This window comes from Buteo buteo, chromosome 1 (genome assembly GCF_964188355.1).
Source record: "Buteo buteo chromosome 1, bButBut1.hap1.1, whole genome shotgun sequence".
NCBI lineage: Eukaryota > Metazoa > Chordata > Aves > Accipitriformes > Accipitridae > Buteo > Buteo buteo.
In genome coordinates, this window is record NC_134171.1 from 69713810 (window position 1) to 69733978 (window position 20169).

Genomic DNA, 20169 nt, shown 5'->3' on the forward strand with positions numbered 1-20169 from the left:
GTATACAGAGTCTTTCTCTACCTTTCATCAAGCTTCTGTCAGTGGCAAAGCCTGACTTGAAATACCAGCCAGATGTGATTTCTAACATCCTTATTTGTCTATTGTACCTACAAAGTGCTGATCACAGACTACTCCAAGAAATAGCTGTTAACCTAAATTAAACTTTTTAAAGTGAGAGCTGGTGGTTTTTATTCTTTTTTTAAATGCAGCTAGTGTGTCAGATACAAAGTTGTTTGATAGGTGAGGTGTTTTTCTTGTACATTTAGCTGGTACTTGGTGTTTGTGTAAAATGGGATTTCTGGTTGCTTCTGGTGTGTAAGATGACTTTTTCTACTCTTCACACATTTGTTTGCATATCCCAATTCTGTTCCTTAGTTCTGTGTTCACATGTATTGCTACTCTGGATTGCTTTTAAGAAGGCGTGCTTGCCCTGGCATCGGGACCTCCTGCTGTGCAGGAAAGTTGGCAGCTCTAGCGCTTTTGACCTGGCAGTCGTGAAGGTACCTCTTACGCAGACTTGTCCACTTATGTATCATAGGGCATCTTATGTTACTGAAATAATTTAAGGTGGAAAAGAATTCTGGGTCTAGATTGCTTCTGCAAACTTAGTTTGGTCTGACTGTGTAGATACAGGATGTTCTGGGCTTAAATGGGGTGACAGAGTACAATTTTGCTTCCATGCCCCTTGCCTCGTTGCGTGCCCATGATGAATAACTGCCACAGAATAGGTAGTAGCAGCATCTGTGTTCTGCTGGAGTCTTTGTGCTTAACGTGAAATTATTGATTTCTTTATCGAGTTCTCCTTGGAGTTCTTTGTGGGCAAATCAGAATGCATTGGCCTTGTCTCTACAGTTTATCAGTAAGGTGAGAAGATAGTTTTTACCACAAAATGCTGGAAAATAGACACTTTGTTATAAAAGAAGTGTTCTCCAGTTGAAGGAGTTTTTTCCAATAATTGAATTTTTATTTCATATTGTATATGCATCTAGTTCTTTAGTAACTGCTTTAGAAATACAGAACTTGGGCTACAAACCATGTTGAGTTGGGTACTTTTCCATTCTTTTTTCCTTCCCCCCATGTATGCAATTCAGACTTTGTAGAAATGTTTCCACTTTCAGGAAAATCTATGTAAATATTTTGTTTCAGGTCAGGTTAACCTGGGTCGGTTTTGCAAACAAATCATTTTGACGTAGTCCACATTTTTCAGTGTAACCTAGGTGCTCCATGCTTTCATTTCGCTTGATAAACTGATCTCCCTGGCTGTATCTTCTCAGTGCATCATAAGAATGTAATAATAATGCTGCACTGTGCACCAGCTGAAAAGTTTTGCGCAGTGACAAACACAGACAGAGGCCATCTTCTACTAGGCATGAGAACAATTCAGCTGAAAGCAGCAAAATACCAAAATGAAATGGTTAAAAAAGAAAATTTCAATCATTGTATAAGAAGTGGTGATTCTAGAGGCAGGAGGAACTTGGGTTTAAAGCAAATGTTTAAATACTGGAATATCCCTCATGCTGGATATTCCAGTTTTCAGCCAACTCTTGATGTAAATGGGAACTGTAGAAGCTCAGTGAATGCTGCCGCAAAGAGCATCTTCAATGCAGACAGCAAGTTTGTGACCTTTTGCAGTAAAACAAGCTTGTGCATTTCTTAGGCTCGCACACAGCACAGCTCTTGGTGAGCCTCTGCTCTCCACAGAACATGAGTAGAATTCTGTACATGAAACCCATAGTTTTTAATGTTTTCTCACACCTTTTCTTCAAAGAAGTAGTTGTTACATAGTATTCTATCCCATTAGAGAATAAAGTAAATTACTTCAAGGAAGCAGTAAAGGTATCTTAATTTAGTTGAGTCACTATGTTTTTTTATATATGTTTATGTAATAAATATATGAATGAAAATCCCAAAGAACATTTTCAGTATTTTTGTAGTTCATGGTGTACTCGTGCTGCTAGCCAAGTAGTTGTGAAATCAAGTCCCTGACCTAGACTTGATTGGCATTTGAGTATTAATCCTTGTAATTTAATGAAGACTAGTTCCCCTACCTCACCTCCATTGGATTAGAGGGTATAGCAGTCCTCTTTGAAAATGGGGCAACTAACTGATTAGAATTTATAGATGTTTTGGGCATGCTTCAAAAGAAGGGTGGTGGTAAATAACAATGTCATAGTTACCTTGTTTTAAGAGAAAAAAAGCTTGGAGCTTCAGTGGTTACTGATCCACTGCTGAACCCCTTGGGCAAATTTTGGGGATATGTAATATATAAAGATGCACATTTATGCACTTTCTCACTCTGTGTATGTGTAACTTCTAGTTATATGAATTGCTAATTTAGATGATAGAAGTATCTGAGTAACATTTAAAAGAATACAGTTACATGTGTCAAGACTGTTCCTTTTTTACCTTCAGGCAGTGGCTATAGTGCTGGTCTCTTCCTTATACTATGCTACTTTTCTTTCTCTTCTCTTTCCACCTCTGCCACAATATTGCAGCGTGCAGAGCTTTGGCTGGACTCATAAAAAGGGAATTTCCAGTACAATACAATACTGGCTTACAGGAAAGCCTAATATTTGGGCTAGGTTAAAAAAAAAAAGTAATTCTTTGAGATATGGACAGACATTTTTTGATGAGATGAAAATCTCCTTAACTTTTAACCCTGACCAGTGACTCATTCTCACATGAGCTCCAGAGACTGGGGTTCATGGATCTGTCCAGTGGGTCACGCTTCTTTTTATTTTACAAACCTGGTACTTCATGCAGCCTCCCCATACTGTGGCCTTCCTTGCACTAGTGTTTTATTTCCCATCTCCTGGCACTGCACAGCTAACAGTGAAGCTGTTCCCTTTGGTAGTAGTGACACGGACTTTAATAACAATGCCATTCTGAGCTGGTTTGGATGGCATAGCAGTTAAAATGTCTGGTTCTGCGACTAACTGCCCAGAAAGCAATATGACAGTGGGATATTTATAGAAAAATACTGGTGCAGGCACAGCCTTACAGTTAATGCAAAGGGCACCTTTTAAAAAGTGGCCTTGTGCTTTCATTTCACTTCAGCAGGGAAGTAATACTCTTTGGAGTTGTGGGATGCATTGTTTAACTAGACCTCTAATCATGTTATGGATGATGTGTCTCCAGGAGAATCAGGGGACAAGACCTTTAAGTGTTTTTATCACAGCTTAAGATCTCAGAAAATGTGAACTTAAATAAAAGTATGTTTGGGAGGTTGTTATTGCTGTGTATCCTTTTGAGGATACCTTCCACAGTAATTTTTTTTTTTAGAGAGAAAGTCACTTACAGTTATGAAGTGTTTGGCCATAAGAGAGGATCAAGTTGGCAGAGTTACTTGTATACCGCTGTTCAGCTGAGCCTCCTTTATTAAATCATTGTTCAGCAGTCCATTTGTTCTGGTGCGAGAGCTATTGTCTTCACTGCTAAGGTAATAATAAGACTTGAGTCACTAACAAATGCATGATGCGCATATGGTTTGTGGGTAGTTTTCATACCAAAGTGTCAGTGACTGGTCAGATTCTTTCCTTTTTGCCCTCTAATTGTGTAGCATGGTCTGTGTCACAGGTCAAATGTAAGGCTGCTAAGGCTTATACTTTACAGTACATAGGTAGAAGGGAGAAGTTACCTTCTGTTTCCTGGTGTCTAGGAAAACTGCAGAAATGGGCTTTCCATTTGGGGAAAAATACATACAAAAAGTTTGACTATATGCCGTCCTGGGAACCCAGAGCTTTCTAGCGCGGCAGAGCCATATGAATTTTGTGGAGGAGTAGGTCAGATGCGAGATCATGGAGTTTGTGGATAGTTATGCACATACGTACTCAGTATGAGAAAGCGTGTGTTGTTACAAGTCTGTCAGCTTTAAATCACTGCTTGCTTGAATGTTTACACTGGCACTGGGCAGTAATCTTAATATTTGCATTTCCAATTTTAAGTAGAGGAGAGAAAAAGAGAAACTGCCTCTGTTTATTCATGTTGGTATTCAAAAGTCCACTGTAGATATTCAGGTTACTGCCCTGTTGGGGTGCAGTAGGACGTAGGTGACGTAGGAGCCAACACTGGAAGGCACTGTTTCTTATGAGTGTGATTTTGTGTTTTGTACTGCAGCTGATGGGAGGGCAGGAAGGTTAAGCTACAGCTTCAGGGTACTGCTGGGCTTGGGGTATGGCTGGTCAAGGACTGTCTTACACAAGGATGAGGTGAGAGCATTGGTGACTGTCTCTGCTGACAACCCTTGTCATTGTCAAAAGGAAATGGCACTGTGGTTGTTAGAAGGAGGAAATCTCTCATCACCTTGGCATCCTGAAGGGATAGACGTGAGGCTGCAAAAGGCGCGTGTTGCCTACATTTGTGTTTCTGGATAGGGCCTAGATAGGCTTTTTCCCCTGGTAAGCCTTGTGAGCGTTCTATCAGTTTTGTATGCTACACAGCCTCGTAAGCATCTGGTATGGGTAGATCTGTGGCATTTAGAATAAAGCAAAGAAATTACAAACAAAGCGACCGCATTGTACAGCTGATAGCCTGCCCTAGTCAGGCACTGTGCACTATGTCTCATGAAGCATCTCATCTCTTCTATACCTGAGGAGACCAGGTCTTGGTTCTTTCAATGTGGAGATGGACATTCCAACTCCAGAAAGAGGTTCTTCCCTCCTGGCTTCCTTCATGTGATCTTTCTAGTACTGTTGACGAAGGCTTTTGTTTTCATTCTGCTCAGTTGTACAAGTAATCTGAAGTAAAATGGTCCAGCCATACAGGACAGTGTTGCTTTCCAACCTTTGCTCAACATGGATTTCCTGTTACTAATCTGTATATTAGTACTGATGGTAATTTGTAGATTGACATATAAACGTTCCTGAGATCTGAATGCTTAATGTTTGCCAGTTGAGTTGTTAACAAATGTTTACATTCTGGTTTTACTCTCTGGAAAAAACCTTTAATGTATATACTGTCCTGGTTTTTAATCTTCATCTCCTACTGCTTCTGAATGAGAAATACCATGCTGACCCTCCAGAACTCCCTTGAGTCATGCCAGTTGCTTGTAGTAGAGAGAAGTTACCATTTCTGATGAAAGGAAAGAAAGTGCCATAGTTTTATTTCTCTGTCTCAGTATTGCTGACACTATTGGTGAAAGAGAGAAATCCTTCAATGGAGAGCACTATATACGCTAAATAAGTGTCTCTAAAAAGCCTGGCTTTTGACATCCTTTTGATGGATGGTTTTGTATTTGTAAATATGATTACCAACAGGCAGTGCTGCTTATGAGTAACTACAAAGATGGTGGAGTGAAAGACTGATTTTCAACAGAAAGAACTTGGCTGGTAAGAGGTAGGAGGCAGTAACTCTCTGCCAGCAGAGCCCCCGGCTTGTTTCCATGCTCTGCTTGTGGCAGAATGCTAAACCTGGCTGAAGCAGCACAAACTTGTACTCGGGTGATGGCAACCTCTGCCAGCCCGGAACAAATCTGCTGTGTGCGCAGCTTTGGAGCCACAGCTCAATGAGGTGTTTTAGAGTACATCATTCTCTGGATGACGTTCCCCTGCTGAAATGTGAACAAACAGCATATGAGTTATTTTGTTTTCATTTTTTGGTGCCTTTTCAGCATCATTTCCATAAAACTGATGGTTATTGAACATGGTTGAAATAAAGAAATGTTTGTGTATTGTCAGCACAGCTCTAGAGGCAGGTTGGGGATTAGGTGATACCTTTTTCACAGTCAACAAATCGTGTTGGACCACAGGGAACATGGCAGTGGATACAAACATAATCCCCTTCCTATCTTGGTGGGTTTTTCAGTTGGTGTTCTGGAGTTTCCTTGGTTGGTGGGTGTAAGGTTTTTTTGTGTGTGGTGTGGGTTTTTTGGCATTTTTTATTTTTTTAAGCTTATGTGTACAATTCCACTCCACTAAAAAAATAAGAATAATTTGGTATTTTTTTAAGAGACTTTTTGAACATCAGTTCACATTTTTATATCTTTGGACTCAAAATTTAGTTGTTATCAAAGTCTGTTTTTTTGTTGGGGATATTTTGGTTTTGTGTTGGGGGGTTTTTTGTTTGTTTTGTGTTGTTTTTTGGTTTTTTTTGTGTTGGGTTTGGGTTTTTGGGTTTGTGGGTTTTTTGGTTCGGTGTGAGTTATTTTGTTTGTTTGTTTTCTTTAATGAAATACCACTGTTGAGATGTCCTATCACGTAACAACACATGGGGCCAAATTCATGTGTAAGATGCATGCTACAACTTCTGTTGAACTCAACATGAAGTGTACATACATCTCCAAGAGTCAAATATAGGCCCTATTTGTTTCTCAAAGATGGTGCTGGAGTCTTAAAAAGGCATGTGCTTTGCCTTTGAGGGGGCAACTGTGCAGCTAGAGATTTTGTTGAGCAGTTAACACTACCTCTTTTATTTTTGCCATGCTGTAGCAGGATTTTTATATGCATTTTAACAGTTATTTAAGAGTCCCCATATGCTTAGAAAAGAATCTGAATATATGTGCCTTTTTTAAAGCTGCATCATAACTAGGTTATTCCATCAATATGGTAGAATGACTGGGAGCTGCAGTTGGAACAATATGTAAAAATACAGCTTGTAAAAGATTTCCTTTATTAACTGTCATCATCCACAGAATATATGTTCAAATAAACGTTGTGTAATAACTAAATTTGAGATTAATAGGCCCCTTAAGAAACAGCGAAGTCATTCAGGATAGTCAGTGAAAAATAGCCTGTAAGACTGTAACATGCACATATTGTCCTGCTTACATGCTCTCACTGGTGTCATTCCCATTTATCAATGTCGGCAGGCTCTGTTCTCATTAAAACACTCTTGCACAAAAGCAACTTAATTTTCTTAAGAGAAGAGGACACCTGATTCAATTTAGTGCTCAAAACCAGGAACTTGAATATATATATTTTTTTCCCGTCTGAACTCAGATGAATAGTTATGAACAGCAACACAGATTAAACCTTATTAGGTATATTTATATTCTGTTTGCAGTAACAGTGCTGTGGCAAATAGCTTTCTACAGAGCTGTAACATCTTATTAATGGAAACAGCAGTTAAGACATGAGCTGCTGTAACACTCACATGAGATTTTATTTTTAAACAGGAGATTGAAGGAGTTGTTTAAAGGGACTCTGCCAACTCATTCAGGCTACTTCTGACGTCCTGCCTTCTTTCTCCACCTTCTCAAACTACACTGATCTCTTTGGGTAGATAAAATTTCCTCTTTTGTCCTGTTTGGTCAAACCATTTCCATCACTTCGTCAGTCTCCCCTCCCCCCGTTTTTTTTTTCTTCTTCCTGTCAAATAGGAGATGTATATCTATTAAATTTTGCATTAATAACATGGACACTGTAAAATGTTATACTACCACATTGTGTTCTCTGCCCTTTACTGCATAATCCTGTAGTAGTACTGCTAGAGTCCTTGTCTTTCTCCAGTTCTTTTCTACTCTTCTGGATTTTTCTCTCTTCTTCACTGTGCCATGTGTGTTCAATAGGATATTTAGTCTTATGCCAGGTACTTAAGCTGTATATCCCACTAGTGAATGTCTGAAAAAGATAAGGTTTTAACTGCAGGTAGTTGTGGGCATACACAGAGCAGCTTTGTATGATGCCCAGGCCACTTCTTCTGAGATGTTTTGAGGACGTTTAGTTTCATTACTCTACATCTGTGGCCTTGGCCCTGGAACAAACACCCTTTCCACAGAGCAAGGATGACTCGGGGCCGGACAGGTCCTAGTGTGCATAGCATGTGCTCTCTCAGCTGTGGGGTGCCTGGGGGTAAGCGTGGGGTTAAGTACAGTTAGGAAGGTTACCTCCCTAAAGGCTGCCAAATGACCCTCAAGAATCAAACATTTTAGTGTTAAAATAAATACATATTGGTGAAAGAACCTTTTACTTTTTTTTTATATGGTCCCCGTACAAAGCTATGAGGCACCGTTGTTTCCCTGTGACCCTGCAGTAAAGGAAATTGTAGTTCCAGCTGAGTTGTGCATAACAATTTCATTCAAATCCTGCTGATAATGATAAAATGTTGGGGTTTGACCCAGGTGTTCCAAATGTTGCCGGTGTATCTTTTCCTCTTCTTTAATGTAGCCCTGCTACATTATTATCAAAAGATAGCTAGCCTAATAAATTCCAAGATAGTTTAGTTTGATACCAAAATAAAAGGAAACGGAACAGAGTTCAGAATGTGTTCTGTATTTAATGCTATCGAAACCGTAGCCTGTTTGACTCGCTGCCCAGTCACGTGTACCCGCATGCTGTGCGTACTTGCTGCTGCATTTGGGTACCCACCCATGGGGAAGTGCTCGGCCCCTTGGCTGTGGGTTTGCCTTTTTCTTCTGTCTTTTACTGGCCTTTGTTGCTATGAGGACTGTCTTGCATCTTGTTGCTGTCACCGTTACATATCTTAGCAGTGTTTTCCGTACATATATTCCAGGATAAGGTGGGAGACGAAGGGCTGAAGCTTTGTGCTAGGCTTAGGTATGGGAAGAGGAAATTTTCTGCCAAGTACTACCAGATAGGTTTCCTTCAGAGGTGGGCTGGTTACTTCTCACTTGAAAGTGCTCCAGGCCAGCTGATACTCCCTGGAAATGCAGACCAGCGAGAGAGTTCCCTCAAGCCCAGTGCCATACAGAGTTGACTGAAATTGGACCTGCTTAATACTAAGTAAGTTTGTTGTTTAGTGGAGCTAGCGTGTTTTACTTTAAACTCAAGTGGAGATGTACATGCTTCTCTGTACTAGCCCTGTTAGGAGTACTGGCAGTGACTTTCAGTCTTGTCTCTGAGTTGATGTAAACTTGAATAATTGGTCTGGTTGTTAGTACTGCTGCTTTTGAATGTGGTCTGACCTTGCATTTTAATACATTGCTATGCGTTTACCTTTTGAAAGGATCTTACCATTGATTTTATAGAGGACTCTCCCCTCATATCAATGGTACGTGCCACGAACAGTTTGCAAACACATCCAAATCTGAACTTGGAATATTGTAAGAACATCTGAATGTTTTCATGTTTTATTGTTTCATTTAAGCTGGCTGCAGAGAGTCTGATATCTGTTGAAGCACAAAAGGAGCAAATGCTAAAAAAAAATTATACAATAATAGTGGCTAATAAATGTTTCAAATAGAAAATGAAGAGCCTAGCTGTATCATGTGTCAGCACTAATGTTTATTTGTATCTTCCCTCTAAGGATCTCAGAGTGCTTTTTAAGCAATGAATTAATTTTGACAATGCCCTGTGAGGTATGTAGGCAATATTATCCCTCTTGATAGAAGGGAGTTGGAAGCGCAAAGTGTTTAAATTCTACAGGGTCATGCTACTATGTACGTTTAATTACAAATTGGAGCAGTTGATTCAGTTTACTACCCGTTTGTTTAAGTTGAACCAGAATCACAAATATAAGCCCGAGGTTTGTGGGTATGAGAAAAATTTACTTCTAAGTTTATTTTGCAGGAGAAATGTTTATAAAGAAAACTGCAAATAGAGTAATTGACATGTGTAAGTCCTCCCTCACCGAGGCAAATCATCTGAGTGATTATAGCTTAATTTGTGGTCTTCCTGATTATTTTTTTTTTCCTTCTTTTGCCTGTAATGAGTGTTTAATCATCTGATGTGGACTATTTCTGACGCTTTGGAGAAAGGGAATTAAAAATTACGAACTAGTGTACCCCCGGACCAGTCGTGAATTTTAACTTTTGCACATGACTGGCTGAATACCTGAAGCATAAAATTTGTCTAAGATTGTTGTCTTAGTACCTGTTATATGCTTGAGAATATTAAAAAACAAAACAAACAGAAATCTTCCAGGTGGATCAGGAAGGAATAAAGAAAAGAAGTTTGTTGATGGCCTAAGTATCACCATCTAGTATCTCTCCTTACTACCTTTCCAGATACAGAAATTTTCCTGGAAGTGGAAGTGCAGCGTATTTTAAGTAAAAAATGTCATGTCTCTAGATGATGCTCAAATCAGGATTGGTGGCCACTGATGTGGCTAAAACTAGATGCACAGTGTCCTTCTAAGTGTATCTGTTCTTGCCAGGTACTGCTTTGTTCTTTGTGCATTGTTGAAATGACCAGGAAAATGGTTGAGGACTGTCTATCACTAAAGTTATTTCTCCTGCATCAGTAGACGTGGTCTGGCAGGCTCACCTGCACTGTAAGCGGAGCCTGGCCTGAACCCAACTTCTGGTAGGACCAGGTATTTTTGAGACAAGTAGGTAAGTTTAGCATGTTAGGGAGGGAAGGGCTACTTTTTATGCTTTCTGTCTATTTTATGTGGACTTCACTAGCTTTCCTGAAGAGGGTGAGTGATATGGTTCTTTCTAGCAGACAGAAATGTAGCTGTCACTCTGCACACAAAATCTGCATGGGGAGGAGGGGACCATTAAGTTTCCTCCCAGCCTTCTGGTGCAGAAGTGGAGCCCAGATGCTTCTGTCTTTCAGATCTTAACAGCTGATTTACACTGTTTTATATAGCAAAGATTGTTTTGCAAGGAAGAGATCTTTAAGTGTGCTTAAAAATGGAAGTCTAGATCCTCCTTCGTGGATTCAGAGGCAGGGTGCAATAAAAGGGACCTTTCTGCGTCTTGATTGGATTGAAGTGGTCAAATACAATGAGTATGTGTAAAAGAATGGCACATGTCCAACAAATACCAAAGAGACTTGATAAACCTGATGGGTTCTTTAGTATAATGATAATAGGAACTTTAAGAAGGATGTAGTAACAAACGATACCTGCAAAGACGTGTCCTGTATTGAAACTGATCCCTGCCATAGGTTTGTGTGCATGAGTGTGATGTGTGTGTCTCTTGCCACATGGAAGTATCAGCCGCACAGCTTCAAATACAAGTAGAAAACCCTGAGTTAATTCACACTTGTTGAAGAATTGTTTTAAGTAGTACTCACTCTTGCGTTCAGCTGTGATCTCTGGCAAGAGGAGCTGTTTGGACTTGTGCCTCTTTTTTATGTTCAAAAAAGGAATGCTGATGAGGAAGAGGTGTTAAAATATGTTACTGTAGTTTACAACTGTCAACTATAATGTTTTATTTAGCTGTATCTATTCAGATGCTCCCTCCGCAACATGGAGTGCCATATGCCATTGTCCCTGTTAGTAAGCAAGTCAGCAAAGGTTTCCCAGCCTGCATTTGTTTTTGTATTTGGGCCACTGAGGAGCTGCGGTCCAGTGCCATCTTTTATTGATAGGGCCAGCAGAGGAGGAATCTAATGAAATTATCAAAGCTTTGAATTAATTATGAACTTGAATAAGAAAGCTAAGCTCTCTAGAGCCAAGGATCTCATTACCCATTCATTTTCATTGCATCCTCTTATGGAGCAGAAGGCAGGTTCAGCTACAGCTCCTAACCTGGTTTTGGACTTTATTCAAACTTGCTAAACTCGCTAACATCCACTTGTTATTAATCTGTGGCTGGAAGTGTCCAGGGTGATTAATTTGACTCTGGTCTAAATCTTCATGTAAATGGTAAATTTCCCTCCTCCTTTGCCTCTTACCTTTGCTGTGTGGCTTTTCATCATCAGACTGGCTGCCATACAAGAGTTTCTGTTCTTTCTTGGTAATTGGGGAAAGCTATTCAAGACTCAAGTTTTAACTTTGTGGAATTTAATGAGTTAATATTAAGAAATAATACTGCTACCTTATATTTCCTGGATATTTAGGTAAGCACAAACACTTCTAAAGTCATTATCAAAATTGTTTATTTTCTTATTTTAAAAGACTATGGAGTAAAAAGTAATGTTAGACATTTTGGCCTCAGAAGTGTGGGGCTGTTGTGGTTTTTTTTTGTTGTTCCTATTTTAAATTTGTTAGTCAAACTACAGAAACTTCTGAATTTCTCAATACTTTATTATGATGAACACTTAAATTAGTTTGCTTGCCTGATTAATATTCCATGAAAAATTGTTAAATGTCTATGAAAATGCAGTGTTTTAGTTAAATCGGGGTATATTTATTTTTATTAACAGGTCAATATGTAAAAATGTTCCTGGCAAATTAGAGCAAATGCAGGGAGACCAAGCTTCTGTGTGATATTCTTAGTTCTTGTGGATATGCCTCTTAAGTCTACCGGCAAGGATTTTCTTCTCCTCCTGCTTTTGTCCATTTCAGCACATTATTTATGAATGCATAAACTAGAATCTATCAGTCTTCATAAGTTACAGGCCACTGGCAATTTTTTAAGCAGCGGCTAACTGCCTAATGGTCTCTGTGTATGTGTTTATTTGGAGAATCTAATAGCTTGTTGGGCAGGAGAATAACATTTTGTTCTTGTACTATAGCTATTTTACCATTGGTGATATTTATCTTTTTCTCTCTTTAGGCAGCTGCTATATTTAATTCCGCTTTTGGAAGTTTTTTGGTAAGTAATGCAGTATTTATAGCAAGTGTTTTAATAGTCTTACTTTTAACAGTACCATTGGTGTGTTTGTATTTTTCACATTAGTGTTAGTGGAATTGTGCCATTTAGCTGGCAAAAATGTGAATCATCTTTCAATTTATTTCACCGTGCCATTAAATGCAGATGTTACGGTTTCTTTTCTTTTTGTTAAACTCTTGAGAAAAGTAGTGAATAAATCGTCTCTGCTCATGGTAAATTAATAATGTGTAAACACATCTTAATTTTCTCCTTAATGGGTTAACAGAATCTATTATTATGCAGATGTTTCAGACATGGGCATCAATATATTGATTTTTCTAATAAGGCCCATCAAATACTCATTATTTTCTATCAAGAGGCCATGGATTTTGAAAAGAAAACATGACCCAGCTGATCAGAGAGTAGATGCTAATTTACTCAGTGACTTGTCATTTGTTTAGCATATTTCACTGTCAGTGAAGCCACTCAATGTCTCTGAGGAACACACTGAAATAGCTAGATATGGGAAAGCAATCAATCCAGCTGGAAATATAACCGTTTCTGTAAAAAGCAAAAACAGTATTTGTGGGCCTGATGGTCTACAAAGATTCAGAAAAGACACTGTAAACAACACTAAATAAATATATTTATGAAGAAATGAAGAATAGATTTCTGTTGTTGATGTGTTGTTTAGAGAGACATTAATGAATATTAAATACAAATTATTTTATATGTAGGCAAGCTACTCTGTTTTATTTATTTAGGGAGCTAATAATTGAATTTGTTCTTCTTTACTAAATTTTTGTGCATGTTTAGAAGTGTGTGTTTGTGATTCCAGTCTTGTGTCCCCAGAAAGAGGACTATGATATATAAAATGAATGAATGACAAAAGAATTCAAATTAGAAAATTAAAATCAAAACTGCAAGTGCAAAATAACTCAATTCATGCATTATTGTTTTATGAAAAGCTGGAGTTTGGGTGTTTGAGTGTAAAGCTGTACTGCCAAGAGAGAGAGTTGCATGGCATTTTGAAGTTATGCATTGTGCTGCTGCTTTCTTGAGGGACTAGGTTAAAGTGAGGAGGGTGCATGTAAGTTTTGTGGGTATAGATGACAATTCACGTTTTTAAAATACCAATTCCCAAATATTTGTTCCTTTTTGTCACCTATCATGTCCTCCTCCAGTGGCAGGAAGGTACTTTCTGCCTCGAACTGTGGAATCCCAGTGTTAGAGCAACTCTTAAGTCTGTGTATGTGCGTGGCATTTTCTCTTGTTGCTTGGCACGAGCTCCACTTTCTCTGCTGTCCCTAGCTTTCAGTTCAGGAGGTTTCCTTGAATACCCAAAGGCCTCAGTTGAGCTGTCATTAGGAGAATGTCTTTTGACTTCAAATATGAATTTAGGCCCCAGAGCATCTGACTACAACGCTGGGTCCTAGTAAAGCAACATAAACATATTTTAATTTCTAGAACCAGTTTGTAGCTCTTTGAAGAAATCTCAGTTAAAGAAGCTGAGCTAGTTTGTGTGTTCATATAATACTCCCGATTTTGGTTTTGATCTTAGTTCCATGAACTGATCATTGGAAAGTTCCATTTACATACAATTACCTCATTTCACATTTTATTCACTTCAGATTTTTTGGCAAGTCTTAGAGCAGCATTGCAGTAAAAAAAATTCCCAGGAAAGACTTTTAAAAAATATTAAAGATCGGCTGGAATCAAACCACAGTACCAGCTGATTTTTGTTCTAATTACTGATTTTTTAAAAATAAAATTATAAAGAAAGTAGCTGCTATTATGTCACAAATATATACACACGCTTAGATGCTTATTGTGGTATCCTAGTTTGGAATCATGATTATGTAGGGAATATGTATGTATGACAGAAAATAAATCACAAATATGTTTACTTAAAGCTTTGCTCTTACAAACTTTTCCAGTTATGAAGTTGATAGGATGAACCTTATGACTGGAAATGCAATGGGGTGATAGTAGGCCAGGGACTGTAATAAGTAGCCGGAGTTGTTCACCAGTTTCACAGTGCTGTATGTCTGTGTGGCCTTTAACTGAGTGGCTCCTGAATGTCACTAGCATGTGGTCACTTACTTTGTAAGTTTTCCGTGAGCAACTGGCAAAGCATTAAATATATGCATATATATCTCTCTACTTGTTTGAAGTCAAAAGTGTTCTATAAAACATGAAAATAATTGGCCTGTTTCTGAGAAGATAATGGAAGGTCATGGTGGTGTTTTTGGAAATCCATCAGTTGATATTGGTGCCTAACTTATGGGCTTGGGTATAGGTGGAGATCCTGTTTCCTATATCTTTAATTCATGATGAATCTAAATCACATTTGCATTTTTCCTATTTGTGTCTGATTATGTGCTGTCTGTGGATAGGCTTAGATGTAGTTACATACCTTTGTGACCATAACCATATGCGTGTCCTGGACATAATTTGGAAGGATCTGACCATTGGCAAGGCTACAATTTTTCTTACATTCCTTGTCTTACAATGTGTAGTGCATGAGCAGGTTGCTGTACTTGTGTGTAGCCCTGACAGAGCCAGGAGGACAGTATGTTGTCTGTTCTCAAGACTGACCCTGTGGGCCAGTGCCTGTGTATGATAGTGTGAAGCAAGCTAATTTAAAAGGGTTGAAAGATGTGCTATGCTTTTAACCCTTTATTTTCTTTTTAAATTTTTCTTTTTTTTTTTTTTTTTTTAAGACTAGGAGAGGGTGCTTGAGAAGTTAAATTAAAATAAACTGTGGAACAAAATGTCTGCAGGAAAAGACTCAGCATAATGTTAGAATGATACTGAGATGAGTTTATTCAGATTAAAAGGAATACGTTGTGATAGGCAAAATGTAGAAATGCCAAACATGTCTTGATGAGCAGAAACACACTTAGATTAAGCATCTGGAGGTGTTTTTGGTGGTAAGAAGATTTAAAAAAAACTACCAATCAACTGTGAAGTAATTCCTTTTAAACTCCACCAAAGCCCATATTCCTATAAATATGCAGGCAAAACAATGCATGAAATGATACTGTACGTATTTACACTTAGTTTAATAATGTCCCAGGTCTAATTAAAACACAGTGTTTTAAAGAACTAATTGTTACAGAAAAGTGTTTTTTATGTAGCTAGATTAGTAATAACTAACGATAGATGAATTCAATTTACATAAATTTCAGCCAAGAGAATATTTAGAATCATACCACAGAGGATTGCTTTGAGTTGGGTAGTTAATATCATTATCTCCTCCCCTCGTTTAAACAGTTTGGTTTACAGTAATTGTGGAACATAATGTGTGATTTCAGTTTTTCCTCTTAATGGGGTTTTAATAAAATCTGAGAGCATTTTACTAATACTGGGTGGTTGGTTATCAACAAGGTTGCTACTGTAAAGCGTGCAGATGCATGCTAAGATCTGCTCAGATGGAAAGCACTGAGGTAGCTGCTTCCACTCGTAGGAGAGGATACTTTTGCACCTAAAGGCTAAAGAAGTTGTCTAGGATGTTAAGTACGGGTCTGCTGAGATTCTTAACACTATATGCATTACCATGCTTCCTAAGCATTTCTATTCTGTTTCTAAAAGTTGTGCTGCAACAGAAAAATAATGCTTGTTAATGTCCAAAGCGCAGAGCAATAGGCAGGATACTGCAAAACATGCTGTGCTGATAGTTGTTCCATGGCGTTTGACTGGGTGGCTCAGCTCCTTGACTTTAAGTTCACCAAGGCATAGCCTGTCATTGAGGCTGTTCTTGCACTGAAGTGGAGACGCGTGCTCAGTTGAGAGCTAAACTCAATTTGCAGTGACAATATAATGCCACGTGCATGGAAGAAGGAGAGGGCTTAAAGTCTAGAAGAGGATGTCCTCACAAAATGCTCTGCACTGCTACACTAGAAACAGTCTTGTCTAATCTCTTTCTGTCTCCCATTAATGTCCTTTCCACTTGAGACAGTGGGTTTGGAAAGGCATGAGATTATCCAGCTTGTGATGTGAGTCGATGTTGTCTGATTCTTTGGTGCCTTGGGGTTTTGAACAGTAAGTGTGAAAGGAACAGCCATCAGCTTCACCTTAAACAAAGAACTGTAACCAAGATCTGAAGGTCTGTGGTGACAGGAAATCAAGAGGAAAAGAGGATTCAGAGGACTCTGCTCTGGTGACCATTGCCCTCCTGAGAAAACAGAGCGAAGGGCAGCCGAAAAATGGAAGTGTTGGTTGAGACTTCTCATGCTGTCTCGGATTAGCTTCGCTTCCTTTGTTTAAACCTATGGGATGAAATAAGGCATGTGTCTGGGCTACATAAGTCAGTCTGAAGGAAGAAACCTATTCGAGGTGCCCATCATTTCACTGATTTCCTTTGTCCAAATTAAGTTTATATGGGTTTTTTTTGTTTTATCTGACCATCTTTTGAAGGGGACAGAGCTGGTTCATATTGTCCAAAAACTCAAATAATTTTTGGAGCGGCCATTTGGCTAATCAAATCGAGGCTAGTGTTTTTATTTATGTTGTCTTCCAAATGAAAGCTAAGGCTAGCAGGGAATATGAAAGTTAGCTTTTCACCTATATGTAAAGCCTAGCTGGTTAATGAAAATGTATGGAATTCTTATCTACTCTGCTTTAGCAGGCATAATGATTTACACAGCCTGACAGCACTAGTGCAGCAAGTAAATGCATTAGTCATAGTGTCCATTTTTCTTGCAAATTTGTGACACAGATTTAATTATGGGAATGACCAGCAACTTACAAATCTAATTTTGGTAGCTGAGCCAACTTTTTTATTTTAATAACAATGGATTTTTTAGCAATGATTTCATTACTATTTAAAGAAATCCACCAATATGGAAATAACCAATTGGCTAAATTTATTTACTTTATTTTACCTTAATGAATGTTGAATGGTTTAGGATTATTCTGGGTGTTTTTTATTGTCACTTTTTTTATCTTAGTTATTTCTAGGATAAATATCCTTATCTGGCTTAATTATTGCTAGCACAAACATTATAAATATTTTTCTAAAATCAGGCAAATGTTTGTATACCCCTTCGTTCCCTCTTAATTGTGTCTTCACAATATGAAAAGGGGCAGAACAGTCATCTGGGATTCCCTTTTTACTGTGCTAGCTGTTTACAAGAAAATCTTGCCAGGAGGTCTGTTCACAACAGGTGCTGAATTCTAGATTGAATCTTGTTTAATTTCAAAGTGGAGCTGCTTTATGGTGTGCCACCACACCTTTAGAAGTGGTCTCCTCTTCCTCTGTGAAGCAGTACAGTGGTGTTGCTGGTCTGTGCTCCGAATTTGATTTGGGTAGCTCTCAAAATCCTGAGCAAGTTCTCTCTGTTAATCAGCCACTTGGGAAACCACCTCAGCCTTGAAGAATGGGTTTTTGCATGAGTGGAAGGGGATGGCAGATCTTGGCAGCAGCAAGTCTTTGGACCAGATATTATGTACCTGGCAGAAGAGTTTGGATTCTGTGGAATTTAAATAATCTTGGGAGCCACTTATGTTGCCTTATTGTAACTTACTCTTATTTTGTGGCTGGTGCTCGGTTCTCTCATTGTTATTTAACATCCTCATTTTGATTTCTTCTAGCTTGATCTGAAATCTCAATGTAAGTTTGGACATCACCAGCTGTTTCCAGATCTGCCAAGTAACATTTTAAAATATGTAGGCCTTCATTCTTATTGTGTGTTTCTGCTTCCAGTGTGTCGCATGCTCAGTTTAATACCTAAGTTTGAGTTAGCTTGTACTATTTTGGTACAAGCAAGGCAGAGTAACAAAGTTCACTGTGATAGAGACCTGTTAGTGCATGTTTAAGAAAAGAGCCCTTGATACAGATGATTATTTTGAGGGATGGCTAGGCATGTGCACTCATCCCAGTATTTTCTCTCCCTCTCTAAAAGCCAAACTGACAGAGTGGGTGAGAAACAGATGCAGAATTTTTTACAAAACAAACAAACAAATCTGCTTGTCTATGAGTAATGCTGAACTCCTTTAAAATAAAAAAGGAGTAAGTATAAAGGTGTGATAGTCAGAAAGTTAAAAAGTAGTAAATGAGATCTTGCTCCCAAGGGACTGAGACAAATCAGGTAGGGATATAACTGGAAATCTGAGTATTATAACACCTACTGTGTGGTCTGTCTGATGACACAGTTGATTTGAAAATACCAATGAAGTCAGTAGGGATTTACATGGCCAGCCAGAGCAGATTGTCTGAGAACCAGTTAACAGTATCAGCCCTGCTCTTGGTTACCTTTGAAAGGTTAGAGAGAAGGAGGGTAACCAAGAGGAAAGAAATGTGCTATTAAGTTCTCAGAAAAGAGTATCCTCTAGAAGGCCAGTGATCAGTCCCTGTATTTTTTTTTCCAATGGTTAAGAGGAAAATGTATTGAAATCTACATAATAACAAAAAATGAAACTATTAGCTGTCAAATGATTATAAATTATGTGGGCTGTAGCTGGTCTCAGTGCTTTCTTAGTTTTCCCATTAGCTTTTGCTACTGAGCATTTAATTCATCTCCCTCAGTCTTACAGGACTCAAGCATCCAGTTCTTCCAAAAAAAGTTTATTTAAAGGTAGCAATAAGTAGCCATTAAATCTTTGCAGCTCCAAAATAATTAACTACTATCTTTTTAAAGATAGATATATTTGGGTATTCTGCTTTTTCTACTTCCTCATATGACAGCTAATGGTAGGATTTTTTTCTTGCACCTACTTTTTCGGTCAGCAACCCCATCTAGTGCTCTTGCTTGGCGTGGTACTTGGTGACTGCTTTTGAGACAGTACATTAACACACACACACACACACCCCTTGTCAGTGTTTTTGTGGATTAACAGGCTCTCAAGGAAAGAAATAGCTGAGGATACATGTACAGTAGCATTTCCCGAGTTAGTAAAACAAGCAGCAAAAGTGGAAGTTGCTGGAGAAAATTCAGAGGCAGAATTCACGGTGTTTGTTGCAAATTGGAAAGATAGCATGAGAGTTCAAGCAGCTTTATTCTTTCAGTCCAATTATCATTTATGAATTGCAAAGTAGAAGGGAGTGAAGTTTCAGGAGCTAAAACTGGGCATTCACAGTACCTTAAATTTTATGATCTGGCATATTTCTTCTGATCACATAGTGTGGGAAACTGGAAATGAAAGTGCCCTCAGACTGATTATGGTACAGTCATCTCTCTTGTTAACGGAAATTGAATACTGTAAACTTATAAAAAGCTTGATTCCATTTTAAATGAATGCTAGTGAATAACAAAGTCAAAAGAGTATGTATCTTTGGTAACTATCATTTGGAGAACATCTATAGGAGGAAATATATGTGTTTAATATTATACAATCAGGCAGTTTGTTAGATTAGTATATAAATCACATCTGTGCTGATACATCGTTTTAGAATAAGTTTGTTGTCTAAGATTACTTTTGTCATAATTTGTAAAATTCATCATTGCCCTCTTTACTGTGAAAACAGAGCATTTTTATCAAAAGACTGTATTTGGTTTGGGCTATTTTTTCTGGTTCTGCTTACTTTTTGTTAATGGTCAGGACTTGAAAAAACAATTGCACTGGGGTGGAACTTGTGTGCAGATCATAATGTTGAAGAGGTCCTGGTACTAGTTTGTGATGTTTTCTTGTTTTGTGTTCTGCAACGGTTTCCTGTCTTTTCATTCAGAGACAAAGAAAGTAACATTAACAGGAAGAAATATCACAAGTTCAGTTAGAAAGTAAGATCAAGATGTCTGACTTCTAGTTAAGTCACTAAAGTTTGTGTCATGGGATGATGTCATATCACT

The 20169-nt window shown here is 38.3% G+C and overlaps 1 protein-coding gene across 6 annotated transcripts in view; it reads left to right on the forward strand.

The window, feature by feature from the left end:
• The window catches only part of SLC10A7 (solute carrier family 10 member 7), a 157213-nt gene that overhangs the window by 42622 nt on the left and 94422 nt on the right, over positions 1-20169 (forward strand). For 3 of the 6 annotated variants that reach the window (XR_012651569.1, XR_012651573.1, XM_075035250.1), the window contains 2 exons: positions 12344-12382; positions 17975-18049. Coding sequence is in view for 3 of the 6 variants with exons in the window: in XM_075035250.1 (XP_074891351.1) it covers positions 12344-12382; positions 17975-18049 (114 nt within the window). In the remaining 3 variants the exon portion in view is untranslated. The remainder of the gene's footprint in view (positions 1-12343; positions 12383-17974; positions 18050-20169) is intronic. The other 3 variants (XR_012651571.1, XM_075035240.1, XM_075035259.1) reach the window with 1 other exon arrangement.